The sequence below is a fragment of the Microchirus variegatus genome (assembly GCF_963457635.1).
Source record: "Microchirus variegatus genome assembly, chromosome: 1".
In the NCBI taxonomy this organism is placed as follows: Eukaryota; Metazoa; Chordata; class Actinopteri; order Pleuronectiformes; family Soleidae; genus Microchirus; species Microchirus variegatus.
Genome location: NC_139802.1, coordinates 294,637 through 309,836, shown reverse-complemented (window position 1 = coordinate 309,836; position 15,200 = coordinate 294,637). Strand labels below are relative to the sequence as shown.

Here is a 15,200-nt window from a genome sequence, read left to right as displayed (position 1 = left end):
GTTGTCTGTTGTCTGTCACCTGGTCTGTTACTCTCACTGTTACACCATCACACAATGTTATACATTCTCTTTGTTGTTTCCCAGTTGGCTGCTTTTACAACGCATTATGTTGCCTTTTGCCCTCGTGAGTGTGGAAACTAACACTGAGGGACAGTAGGTCATTGCAGGGTTCACAGAGCTGGTTGCAGCGCAGACTCGTACCACCTGAGAATCCATGAGTCGTGTATTAAGTAGGGTTATGAGTAGCTGGCTTGGCGTGACTGCACCTTCAACATTGATCTATGTGCTGTAAATCTGTCATACTATCAGCAACACTCTGCATTGTTTTGAAAGTCTGTTCAAAACTACTGCCCCCCCCCACATTATTTACATCACCAGCAGGCTCTACTAGGACCATTTAGGCACGTTAATGCTCCAGGTCTAACCCCCAACAATTTAAGACCCCAGTCCAGACATTTTAATGGGCTCCTTGTGGCGATTCTCCCTCTGTTGGAATGAATCTTTTATTGTGCTTTGGCATCCACAACCCACCAGTGGGAAACACTCAGGAGACGAGTTGGCACAAACCACATATCTCTCCTAATGATGGGTTTTGGAGAGAACAGTGAGGACACCTGCCAAACTGAGAGAGATTCAAGAAATGTTTGTGCACATTTTGTAAAAATACAAAAAAAAAAAAAACATAGTACAGTTACATTGAAAAGATTTGCTCTGATATTAATTTTTATTAGTTTGGAAATAATATACATAACTAGATAGGATGTTATTTTATGAAATCTTACATAATACATGAAAAAAAAACACATTGGATATGAAAGATGATATTTGGGCATTATCTGCACAAACTGTGCCTGTATCAGGTATAATTTACATAAACTATGTCTTGCAGGTAGGTGTAAACGACTTTGAGCACACCAAAGGTTGCAGAGTCAATTATTCACAATTACAAGGGGTTTGAGGAGATATTATTTGAAACAAAAATCTGTTGTAGTTGTAGGCGTTCTCTTCCTTTGCGACTTTTGTAACTTTTGTGAATATTCCTCCTCCAAAAGACGAACACTTTTTGGCACAAAGATGAAACACTATTTCAAGCCATTAACCAGTGTTTGTGCAGAGACTTTACTGCTCTGCTGATCAGCCATTGTTGATACCATTCATTAATTCCATGCATGGCTGATCTGCAGCTCAGTGCTGCCTGGCTGCGCTACCTTGCCATTTGTATTGGGATTTGCTTGTAACTGACCAGTGTTGTGCTGACTCACGATGAGACCTCACTGGCCTTCAGAGAGCCACAAGTCTCTGTTACCATAAAAAGGGTATTAATAGACAGGCACAATGGCTGTTGTCTAGACCGGGTTTAATACTGGAAACAAGAGGAAGCATGTATTTTTTTTCCATGCGTGGGGTATTGTTGAGGGAAGTTAAGGTGTGATGACAAAACAATGAGGACAAGCTGATTCTGTGCTTTCTCTGCCACGGTTCTCATTGCTTTCAGGTGATGACACAGCAGCTCATTAATGCAGCAGTGTCTTGGGGCTGCTAACCTGGGGTGCCCGGGCTGTGATGTATAAACCATGATCCGACCAAGCCTCACACATTAAAGGGATTCCTCACTTTTCTGACCAAATATAACAAATGCATTACAAAACCAGGCATGTTTTATTATATTTAGAATTCACTTGTTGATATGGTATAAAATGGCCCATGGTTGTTTATGATAAGACAGAATGACCGTGCTACTAGTACACTGTCATTTGTGTCAGTGTTTTTGAAGAGGGAGACATTATTCTTCACTGAGTTGGGGATTGCATGGAAACATGGAATTTCCATAATTGTCCTTATGGCATAAGAACAGTAGTGCAACTGCATGAGCAAAGTAACTCTAATTTAGACTTTCTTGCAAAGCGTGCTCCATAAAGGATCATCCACCTCAGATTTGACCATGACGTTGAACATTCACTTGGATTCTTATATGAAGTGATTTTGGTGGCCAAAGGTCACGTCCACAACCTACAAAACATAATGACCTCTCGCAGCGAATAAGGATCGACACAGTGGAATCCTGAAAAGCTGATAGATAGCAGATCCCTCCATTCAACCCTGTTATCAGATGAGATGGGATTGGTGTCAGATTGGGGGGATGATGAAGGCTTTACCAGTTCTTAAATAGCTGTGGCAGTTGTGTTCCCACAACAACAAACTTCAAGACTTTACCTTGTGATCCTCCGGTTACTCTATTTTAAACAATCAAATGCAATGAATTTCATCCTGTCAAAAGTCAGATTGATGAGGGGATGCTTCTCCTCTCATACCACATGCTGTTTGATGGATGCTGTTCTCCAAAGTTCCAGACAGCACTGCAAGTGTGTACTCTTTCAACATGAATGGTCCCAGTGGCAGCTCTGTCTGTGGAAGTATATTATAATCCTGTGTGGAGCTGTCATCACCTCCACTCTATCATCATCATAATGGACCAGAAAACAAAAAGACTGTTATTTTTTTTTAGATTGATGTATTTTATTTGCAGTAAAGATTTTCATACATTTGGATTAGTCTTAAACTGATACTATCACATTTTCCCCCCAGTTTTTTTATTTTATTTTTTTTTTAACTCTTATTTAACCAGATAAAAGACCCATTGAGATCAAGATCTCTTTCGCAAGGGTGACCTGGCCAAGAAAGGCAGCAGTAATCGATTAATAATCGAGTAATCGTTTCAGCTCTAGTGCAGTTACTTTTGTTCACTTCTTAGATTACAATTTGAACTTTAACTTTGTAACACGTGGGTATTAGTTAATCATGTCAGTCATCACATAAACTATGATAGAACATGAATTATTATTAGTATTGCTCTGATAATCAGAAATCATAAAAACAGGTTGAGCTATTTTCTATGTCCTCAGTCGCTTAAGTTCTCTCTGGTGAATCTTGACTAATGAAAGTTGTCAGTCATCACATCAAGCAGCTCTCAGATATGCTGAGAAAACAGATATGTTTCAACAATATGCGCCGAGGTGTAATCTTACATACTTACTTTAATGCTTAATTTATTTTAAATGTTGTTTATTTTTGACAGACCTACGACCAGACCATTGTTGACAGATCATCATTTGTGAACTGTAAATATGGATCCTGTCCAATCTCTTGGGAGATTGAAACGCACACATCTTCTGACAGAAAATGTGTGCAGACTTATTAATTTTTTCAATCATTTTGATCAAAATCTCAGCCACACTTTACATACATACATATACTCTCATTATAACATGGCTTAACTTTTGACCATCATGTTTACAAACAATGACTTGTTATTTCGACACCAGCATGTCCGCTAACTGAACTATTTATATGTGAAAGATAAATAAGTAATGTACCACAGCAGCTGGTGTGTGTGGTGCTCTTTGTACTGATCAATTTGAGAAATTCACTTACTGCTTTGCGATGAATGAGGATTTGAGAAATGAAAAAAACTGAAATTTTATGCAGAACTCAAACAGAAATTAAACAAGAATGATATCCATATAATTGTTATTGTTATTATAAACGCAAGTGCTTCATATCATGCACTTATATAAATGCAACATCTTGACATTCTTTTCATTAGCCTGTTTCAAGAATTGAAAGTCCGAGTTAGTGGCATTTGTCTCACAAAACCTCACAAACCATCAACAGTCATGTTTCATTTCGGACTGTTATTAAGTCAAATTGTGGCAGCTGATATGACAAACCAGCAGGAACAGAGATGCTCAGCACCAGTTATAAATAAAAAGCTGCAGGTGAATGTTTTGTGCTCTGCATCAAAGCTGAATTCTGTACCCCCCCCCCTCACATGCTGTCAGATGTTTCACATTGTTACACACCAGTTCACTGTGTGTTGTAAAAAAGTGAAATCCAAGCTGATGTTTAATATTATGCTAAGTATTTAGGTTTTGTATTTTGGTTTTTTTTTGTGGACTGAGATATAAGATCTCACACCAGCAGTTCTGTAGAGAAACTCACACTACTACTGATGATAGTGATACCAACACTGTTGCTGTGCCGTACACTCTAATTAATTGTCCCGAATAAGCCACAAATTATGCAGTGCAACAATTGATCTTTGTGTATCTACCTCTCCTAACCCACAGGGGGCCATTGAATCCAAACCCAGCTGTCAGTGTTCCTTTAACACGAAGCAGCGTGGTGATCTCTCGTCAGCCCACATTTCTTGCTAATTAGCGATATAACCACGGTGACTGCGAATTTTCATGGCAGCTACACATATCAGGACTTAATAAAAATTCAGGAACCCTTCTGCTTTTTTTGGTATTTTCTGCTTGCATGAAGTAGCTGTTTCTTCAAATACATTTTTACAAGTACATATTTTTGTCAGAGACCTCAAAGCTGCAAGACAAAAGGAGACTTAGCATTCATAATTTAAATAGCCAAATCATGAAAGAAAGACTCAGTGTTCCTTGAGAATAGAACGACAATATACTATGTTTATGTTTGTGTTGCATTTACTCTGCAGCTGAAATAGATAGTCATTTGTAAGATTAGTGACAATAATCCTTTCAGGACTTATCCTAGCAAGCTCCAGATGTAGACATTTCCCTCTGGGTCATCCATTGAAGCTGTTAAACACTGACCTCTTCTTTGCAGTGATGGAGAAAAGAAGATTTCATAGAAACATTCATGTCTGTGCTGCCACTGGTGTGACCCTGTAGATGTACTGTTCACATCATACATTTGTTTGGAGATAAACAAAAATGTCAACACACTGCTGACTTGAATATGTCAAGGCTGTCTGTAAAGTCTGCGTTATTATCCAACCTGAGCAAATTAGATGAGCAAACATTATACCTGAGGGGTGATCAGAATAGTTGGACCAATACATTATTATACGGTGTAATAATAATGCATCTCCATAGATTCTTCTCTCTAAATCTTGAAGTAAAATGATGTCTTGTGTTCTCGTGTTAATTGTGATATGGAAAAACTGTTAAAATTAAAATTTAAAATAATGAGAGCTATATGGGCTGCACCTGCAGCAGAAGTAGCAGAAGTCGCAAGTTGCAGTTAGGATGTTTTATTTCTGATCCGGTTTAGGATCTGCCTTGTCTCATGATATGAGACTTTGGAAGTTAGTGTGTTACCCCGGATTTCCACTGGGCGCGTTACAACCGCGGCACGTCAGCGACACGGTTCTGCTTCGACCTCTGCGTCAATCCCCACCAGGCGCGTTACAGCATTGGTGTGGTGTCTTGGGAGCCAGCGGTATTCACGGAAGATCACGTGATAATCTCCAACGGACGCGAGTTGGCGAGATCCCGCGATAGACTGTGTGTTTAGAGGAAACAACAACAAAGCTTTCCTTTCATTCTCTGACGTGGAAGAACCGTTGATCTGGTGTCATAAATTATTTTATGTTTCTCCACATCAACAATCAGTCTCTCGTGGTACATTATGACTCTCAGAGACACTCTGATTAATTAACTGTTGACCTGGTATCACCGGTCACGACGTAATGTTGATGTGAAGTCGTGATAGGCTATATGACCTGCGTATTGTGTTTTATTTTGAAAGGGGGCGGAAACATTTACTTTGAGTCTGTGTCGCACTTCCTGTCTGGTGAGATCTGCTCTGTTGAAATTTACGCGGTTCATCAGCGGCAACGGCAAAAATAGAACTTCTACCTATCGGAAGCGCTTCGGCGCCGCTGACGTGACGCAGCTGTAACGGATCTAGTGTAAATCCAGGGTAACGGTTTCATTTAAAAATCAAATCACCAAGAATACAAGAGGCTTGGTTTCCACCTCTTAATATGTAATCTCTCATGATCAGCAGTTCTCTGGAAATCCCTCTTTCCCTCTCAGTCTTTCATGCTTTTTCATACGTGACTTCCAAATTTACATACCCCCCCCCCACCCCCCCCACTGTCACTGGCAATCTGTGATTATGCATCTTTGGAGAGTTTCAGTTTGTGCAAAGCAGATGTGCTTCCAACAGACGGAGAAACATAGACTGGCTGATTATAGCCTTGAGTTTTGGAAACGCACATATCCATCAAAGTGAGACAGCTTGTCCTTAGACCGTAAAAAAGGCAGATGCACATATTCAGTAAAACAAAACTGGTTCATATTACATATCCTTCCTTTCCGTGTTTTGTCAATACTGTGTGGCCTAATTCAAGACTGTGAAAGATCAGTTTCTCTGGGCTTTAGTGTTGCAGAAGCATATAAAGGTCATGTATCCTGTTGTTTCTTCAAAAGTAGTGCAGTGAGTCTGAATAGTGCAGTAGATACCCTGCAGACTACTGGAGGGCCCATGCTGGTGAGGATGAAGAGGTCCAGCACAGAGATAATTGAATCCGCTTGTGGTGTCATTTCCTCTGGGAGTGTTATGACCTGAAAAGGAAACATGGTACGTTTCCAGATAATCTGAGAAGAGCAACGTTAAGGTCTTGTGAAAAGCTTTTTTTAGACTTCAGATGGATAGATTTCATGTGAAGCTGAAGTGGCATTTCAAAACTGTCACTCATGAAATAATATAATATATTTATGAAAAAAAGGGAAATGAATACGGTCTAAATTACAGGATCTGTGCTCTTGTTGTATTTGTTATAGGATTGAAATGGTAAAGGTTATTTACATGAGCTCAGATGTCAGTTGCCAAGCAATAGTGACAAGGATCACCACTGAATGTTAACACCCATCAGTAGATGCTCATTAGGAGATGAACCTGCTCTATCATTTTAGATTTGACTAGTGTTTTAATTAAGTTTAAACTGGTTACTCAGTTTGGTCAATTTAATATGAATATAAATGAATTGTTCAATAACAATTTATGTTTGTATTGTATCAATTCATGTCATGAATGTCTAAAATTAAGTTAATTTAAACATATTTGAATAATAATCTGTCATTAAAGTTATTTACTATCTAAATTTCTGGACACGTTGTCAGTAGAGAGTGGTGTCCTGTATCCAGTCATGTGTTTCATTACACAAAGTCAAGATCTTTAATGTTTTAACCTCAATATATTAGTAGTGCCATTATTAGTGTCTAAAATCATTAATTAAGATTGCACTTTTAGGTTAGAATAAAGAGGGGAACCAGTTTGAACAAACTTAATTGTTGTTATCTAGTTTATTATAAATTGTGTAATTCTGACATACAGTTTGTCTATGTGATATCATATGCCTAAGTCAAAGAGAGATTTCAAAATTCTGACTTTCCACCTGACTAGCGCAGTTGTTGACATTGCTAAAGTGTGGGTCTTTTGTCAGAGGCAGGGTTCTGTGTTCCATTTACTGCACACCATGCAGTTGCTGGTGGTCTATGGGTCAAGATGCCATGTTGGGTATCAGACTCCTCCAACATGGTGTTACATGAAACACCAAGATAGAAAACAAGCTGAATGTATTTTCAGGATTCAGCCGTAACCACATACTGTATACAGCATGTGTCACTTAATGACGTGGCTGCTGTTGTGTGACCAGATGTGCATGACTTCTGACCTACAATCTTAGTATTGGCATGTTGTATCTCTGCTCAATCCCTGATTCATTTTAATCACTGGCTCTGTGTTCAGTTATTGATCTTTTTTGCCCTACAACCAGCCAATTATTTTAACCAAAGAACACAGAGTGTCCTGTCAGATCATGTCCACATTTTTTTTTTGCCCTCAGAAAACAAATCATTCAACTGTTTGCTCTACTGGAGAAGCAGCTTTAGGGGCGGCATGATCTGCTTTGGCGGCATCTATTGATTAGCACTGTGTGTGTGTGTGTGTGTGTGTGTTGTAGTGATGGGTTGTTACACCAACAATCCTACAGCTGTATGACCTCAGCCTTCCCACACTTTGACCCTTCACAGCACACAACAACAGGAAGTAAAAAAAGACAAAGTCAGTTATTTGTTTCCCTCTACTGTAATGAAACATATTCACTGTGTATAGGGAAGCTGAGCCAAAGTCGTTATGGTGTGTGACACTTTTACATCTTCTTCCTATTTCTTGAATTATGTTGGTTCATAGAGGTTATGTTTTTTGGCGGTTTTGTTTGTGAGCAGCATGACTTTGCTGGTAAATTATTTCATTTTGATGATGACACAGAAGTTATTTTGTAATATTAATAACATGCTGAATCAGCAAGTTGTATATTGCAAGTCTGATTAATTAACTAATGGGCCAATTGTTTCAGGATTAACACTTTTTGACCAGCCTTATGTACAGTGTGTCGTTACATTTTTCCGCCATTCTGCCATAGACTTAATGCAGTCTAATTGGAGAAGGATGATGATGTCACTCACTGACATAGTCTTTGTGGTGACAGATTGCCAACCCCGAAGTGGCTGATGAGTGGAGATGAGGTGCACTGACAAATGACAAGCTGAGACTGCACTGGTCAACAGAGTTGCTGAGAGAATGTGGTACCAGGGGAATCCAGCAGGCAACGGAGAAACAAACTCCCTCATCGAGGGGGATTCTGCTGAAATGCAAGAACCATATGAATGAGCTGACAGAAGCCAGACAGAGGCAGACGTCAGACGTCAGAGTCAGAGATACAAGGCTGTTGTGTTTACCAGGGCAAGGATGACTAGAGCAACAGGAGGTCAAAACAGGGGTAAACTGCCAAAGAACACTCTTATATACTTCACATGAGTTTTAGCTGGAGAACATGTGAGTGTAATTGTGCTGAGAGATGAAATTGACTGGTTGATGAATTGGAGATGCAAATATTGACAATAATTGCAATTTTTTTTGCCATAATTTGTTCTATTTATGAGTTGAGAGTTGGAACGATGTGTTAAAGCGGACCTAGACAGGAAGTTCAAATTAACGCTGTTTTTTAGTGTGTATCTGCGTCATTACCTTGTTTATGAAGCCCTGAAGGTTCTAAACAAACAGTTCAGTCACTGCTGAGAACACTGTGTTTTATTGTAATCTCAGGCTCAGTGAGATCTCTGAAAAAACCTGGTCCGGTTACGTAAACAGCATTTCTCCTGAACAGCAGATCCTCCTGCTCCGGGTACTAGTCCGGGCACATCCGGTTGCATACATTGAACCACAGAAGAAGAATAACATCCGTTGTGGAGGTGTTTCACGAGCGACAGTGTCTTCTGACTCTGGGTCTGACTCTGGGTCAAAGGTCGTCAAAAGGACTGAGGCGGGGAGTCGTGAAGAAGCTATTTTTAAACACTGTTAAAACAATGTTTTGATAATGAGTAGCAGTGCATCCACCGTTCCAGAGGGGGGAGCTGTGCTTCTGAGAGCGGGTGTGCTGAATATGTCACTTCCGGGTATTGGCCAATCACAAGACAGTTGGGAAGGCTCTAAGCTGGCTGGCCAATCACAACACACTCTGTCTTCTGGGTGTGAGATTTATGTCTGAAACACTGCGGCTGAGGACAGCGTCAGTAAGGAGAGATTTCTATCAGCTCGTTTACAGCAACTAGGAGGTTTTTGAGCATAAAAACAAGTTAATGTATGTAAGTAGACCTCCATAACTAACATATATGTGCAACAGAACCACTCTATGTGAGCTTTCAGTGGAGTTACAGTCATGCTTCCTGAACCATTCTTTCATCATTTGAGCCCAATGAATCCTATTTTGTCTCCTTGGAATATCCCTGGAAAACTCGGTCATTCAGTATAACCACTTAGTCAGCTGACCTCATTTCTTTGGGCACATAATGTTGCTGAATCTAGACCTGAACTCTAACTGAAGCAACCCCAGATTCTAACACTACCCCCACATATTATATACATCTTGAATCACCAGGTTAAAGCAGATTAATGTTGCCACTGGAAAGATTCTCTGCTTTCAATCATGCAGTTTCAGAATACATATACACATATATATATATACATATATATATATATACACACATATATATATATATGTGTGTATATATATATATATATATATATATACCTACAGTATGTGCCTGTTCTCCACTCTGCCCAACATGTATTTGCTGTTCATAAGGTCCTGCTTCCCTCACAGTTTTCATCATGCCATTTGATAATTCTTTGCTATTTATTCTGTCGCTACATCCCGTAGAAGAAAGTGAGAGGAACACAGTGTTCTAACATTTACAAAATCGTATGTTTTCTGCAAACACACAGAGGAGTGAGACATGGATTAAGTTATGGAGTAAGTTTCACAGAAAACTTTTGCTTGATTTCATTCTGCCATGGATGAAGAATGTTCTTTTCTTCTTCTTTCAACATTGTGAGGAAAGTATTACCTTTGTGAACACACTGTATTTCCACCGTTTGATTCACTGGCATTTTTCCCTTAATCATATTTTGTGCTTGTTTTTCACACTTGTTTTGTAAGAGTTCTTCTGTACACTGTAAATATGCTGTTTGAAATCACATTTGGCAACAAAAGGAAAAAATATAACCCTAAAGCAGAGGTGGTTTTATCTTTAAATCTGCAAATGTTTTTCAATTGTGGTGCTGTACAAATGATTAACCACAAACATTCAAGTACGACACGTAACGTTTATTTTAAGCAAGCCTTTATAGGAACTGGTGTTTTGTAGTGTGTGAGGCTGGTGTTGTATATTATTGGAGGTTTCAGTAATGAGGTTCTCAGCATGAGAAGAGTTTGAGCTCCAGGCCTCATCAGAGAGGAAATCAGATTCATGTTGTTTTTTCTCACATACTTATCTGAGCTCACATCGAGAGGGAGGAGTCTCTTGTAGCAATAATGGAGAAGACACTGTTTTACTGTGACGTCCACAGAGGGGGAACATGTCATTGTGACTGACTGCACAGAGAGCACCAACTTATTTGTGTTTGGTCAATTTTGCAATTAGCAGTTTAATTGAATTAGCTTCATTTTGCCCTGAGCACATGTACAGTATTTTATTTCAAGCCATTGTGTATTCAGAATGACAGTCCTTTGCTGAGCCTGTGAAACATGTGATTATAGTATGTGCTCTGTTGTCAAATATGACAAGATAAAGAACCACTGTATGTATGCTATCATTTGAGTGCATTTGCACAGCATTACTGATGGTGACATAAGCTTGTGTTGCATATTGGAGTGGATGATATTCAGTAGGTGGTTTGGGTTAAAGGTGCAATTATTCTGGTTGCTTTTGAATGAGCTATAAACCCTTTGGCGACTACCTTTTAACCCAAAATCTGTCAAACATTGACGCCAACTTCGGTCTATGATTGGGCAGCTGTGTAGAAATGAATCTCCCTACACAACTTTAATATTACTATGCATGTTGTTATTCATGACCATGATTCATGAGGAGTTGCTGTATGAAAATGTGCTCCTTATATCATTATATCTGCATTTAAAGAGATATTTCACCACTGGGAAGATGATTGTCTATTAAAAATGGGTCCATCTATGGAGTAGAAATGTGAAATAATATGTGAAGCAAGTGTCTTCTTGGCCGAGAAAGGCAGAAAAATGTATTGAAATGTATGTACATGAAACAACAACAACTCCCAGAATGCACTGTGCTCGCTGCCCCACAAGCCCACACGTGCTACAGCCCTAGGCCACACCCACTGCTTACTGCAGGTATTTCAAGCGTAAGACCTGTGGGCGTTGACATTCCCGTGACCAAACTCGTCTGCAAATTCAACTTGTAATCTACGTGTTTTTCTTTCCACATGGTGCTAACTTGCTTGTACTGGGATGTAAATCCATACACACGAAAGGAACAGATGGAAGTTTCCACCGTTTACCGTTTAGAGAGCTGAAGCGGTGAAAACAGCAGCTGCAGGGTTATAACACTGTTGAAATGTCTCTGTAAAGGACTTACCAAAGAAAGACACATTTAAATTCATTGATGATATGATTCCTATTTGTTTGTGAATTCCTATATTCATTAGATTAAAAAAGGCCGTCCCTCACTTAAATTAAATGTACTGTAAATGTGTTGCTTCAGAGATGTGTTTCTCTCTTGTGTGTTTGACTTTTTACTGCATTGAAGTTAGTTTCCTTCTGTGCAAATTGCATCTTTCACTTTCTTTCATTAGTTGTGGAGGAGTGCAGTGCATAAGTAAAGATAAGGACATGTTTTTATCCATTCAAATTGCTTTTCATCGGCAGACATCATTTCATCTTCAATTTAGGAGGAGGAGGAGAAGCTGCAGGAGAAATGTCAGTCTTATTGTTTATGTGTGATAATTGCCTGTTTGTCCTTAATCCTGTCTTGATCAATAAGCTATCATTCCTTTGCCTTTGAGCTATGCCAGTTTAATTACATCTGTCTGCCTATCAGCCCAGTGACGGCCGTTTCTGTTTATGTTGCAGATGATGAAGTTTGCCTGGGACAACTACAAGCTTTATGCCTGGGGCAAGAATGAGCTTCGGCCTTTGACGAAAAACGGGCATATTGGCAACATGTTTGGTGAGTGTCAGCACTTTGCCTAAGGCACACTGAGCCTGAAGGTCAAACAGCTGCTTTTTTTTTTTTTTTTTTACATGCTGACCTTTCTGTTGAATGGGTTTATGCAAGAAAGAAAAACCTTCTTTAAGACTAACTGAGTTTAAACATTTTCACCACTCAAACCTGATAATACATTAACCCACAATCAAAGGAAAATTAAGAAGTAACTTAAAAAAATATATATATATTTTTAGTCTTTAGTCTGTTCTGTATCTCTTTTGAGCCACAGGTGAACCAGCCACAGTGAGCTTTAGTCACTGTATCCTACTGATGTTTCACTCAGCTTAGGAAAACTTACAACCTGCCAGAGGTGTCCCAGTTCACAACAGCCTCTAATTGAAGGTAGACTCAGTGGGGTCCTCAGGTCCTCAGGTCCTCTGGTCCTCTGCAGTGGAGCATATTAGTCACTTTACACTGCTGAGCCACAGGGAAATACCACAATAAAGTCCTTTAATAAAGGGCAAATCAGTGCTTAATAAGACTTGGATGGTACTGTCTGCTGTTCCTACAGTCTACTGCCTTCACAACTATGTGATTTAGGATTATTAAGGAGATGATGCAATCTCTCCAGTGTTTTTACAGTCAGTGCTCCAAGGTTGCCAAGTTCTTAACACAAGTCCTTTTGGTTTTTTTTACTGTGCTTATCTTTTGTATTTCAAGCCACCAGGGTTTTATTTTGACAAAAATGCCAAATAATTCGCACAAACACAGATTTTGCCAATTTAAATTCTGATTATTAAAGATACAGTTGCACTCAATAATAGTAAAAGTTCTAACTAACTTCAACAATGCATTTGAGTTGAAGGAATAAGTGACGTTATGTGAGATTCAAATCATTTAAATGCATTTATAGCACCAGATTTTATTTGTGTACAATAATGTTAATTATGCCCAAATGAATCTCCCACTCACTTCAATGTATTCAACTGAATTAACTTTTCTTTGTTGAATGGCCTTTTTATTTGCTGTAAGCAATAGAGCTCTCTTAGTTGTAAGTAATGTCTCAAGATAAGTTTTCATGGCCTTTTCTCCTCACACTACTTTTGATATAAAGCATCATTAGCAGGGACTAACAGTCAAGGACCTTAGAAGCTAATGGACCGTAATGCTGTCAGTATTAGAACTTGAACAATCCATTGACAAATCATCTCTATCATTCCTAAACTTGATATAGTCCGTTGCAATGATGCATGATTTGTTTGCGTTAAAGCTGCATCAAGCATTTTTCTGTCTGCTGCAGGACAGACAGTAGACTCCAGAGTAGACTCGCAGCAATGAGCCTTGATATCGACTCATAAAAATGTTACAGCTATTATATTAGCAAACAATCACTCTATATTACTTACCGATCCAGCGCCAACTGCTTGTGTTAAGCTGTGATTTGCGCTGTTAAAGCTGGATTTATCTTCAACTAAGAGGTTAATAGCTGTTTTGCTATTGATGCCAGTGATTGAAGATGTCTGTCCAATCAAAACCTGATATAGATTATTATTATGGGAACCACAGTCCTCATTCTGTAATTTCACTTTATGTATCTGTGTCTCTAGAGACTGAGAGAGCATATACGCACACATACTATATATATATACACACAGGCATGTATATATATATCAGGGTTTACTCTAAAAAGAGCACAGTGTTGCTGTGATCATATGTTTGAATGAAAAGTGAGATGTCCAACATTTTATTCCATTTTAAACATGGCAGATGATTTGACAAAGAAGACAACATCTGGTTCTGGATTCGGACTGCATTCCACCTAGTGGTGAACTCTGGCATAGATTCTTAAGTATGGTGCCTTGTTTGATCCAGGATAAATATTTAAATGTTTTTCAGTGTCAAATTTGTGAAAAGAGAGTTGATTTGATTTCTCCTGGGTTATGAAAGATTAAAATGCATAGTATCATCTATCGCCAGTAAATATCACTATACACTAAGACCACAGCCCATCTTTATCATCTTCATCTCTAAAAGATGAAATTGTTAAGCCACTGCATGTGGGGGAAGGGAAGGAACTGCCTTTCTCACAGTGTGTAATCAAATATATTTCCATTCAGTGTAAATCAGGCATCATTTCCTCTCCTCCCAGCTCTTGTCCTTTACTACACAGTATTATTACCTATGTCTAGTTCAGAGAGAGAGAGACTGTGAGAGAAGGCTAAAGAGGACATCATACAAGTGAGTAAATGTCACTCTGTTAAGAGTGCTGCGGGAACCCAGGTATGAAATTGGATGCTGTGTTTTTTAATTTAATCCTGTGAGTAAACAGAGATGTGGCAAGTCTGGATTGACAGTTAGTGTTGTCGTCAGAAGCTTGTCAATATGCTGAGAATGATCAGAACATCCCTGCTGCTCTACAACCAGAGAAACACAGGCCAAACCACAGCGAGGGAGAGCGAGTCATTTCCTCCACTAACAGCTTCCCTGGCATCCTTTCATTTTACTGTAATCTTCCTTTGAGTCTTTCCCTCAACCCCCTCATTCCTTTCTATTTTTACTATAAACCCTCTCCTCTTTTCTTTGTCATGACTCTCAAGGCTGAAAGAAGCTCATCTTAACCATAGTTGATACACTCGTTCTCATACATACACTGTTTTACTACATTATGTAAGTCAATAGTAATAGGTTTACCATAATGAGACACCCTTCCAGACTGTTGTCATACACATCTATCAAATACTGATCAAAGTGACTTAAAGGAATGAAAGTGTGGATGAAAATGCCTCAGTTTGAGATCAGTAGCTCTTTGCATATATATAAAAACATCACAGTCTAATAGCACTGCTGTAGCCT

At 39.0% G+C, this 15,200-nt stretch overlaps 1 protein-coding gene across 1 annotated transcript in view; it reads left to right on the top strand.

The window, feature by feature from the left end:
• Window positions 1-15,200, top strand: part of LOC310930934 (mannosyl-oligosaccharide 1,2-alpha-mannosidase IA) — a gene marked incomplete at both ends in the record, with an annotated part of 177,310 nt that overhangs the window by 70,823 nt on the left and 91,287 nt on the right. The window contains one exon of the mRNA XM_083894002.1: window positions 12,272-12,368. Within this exon, the coding sequence (XP_083750128.1) occupies window positions 12,272-12,368 (97 nt within the window). The remainder of the gene's footprint in view (window positions 1-12,271; window positions 12,369-15,200) is intronic.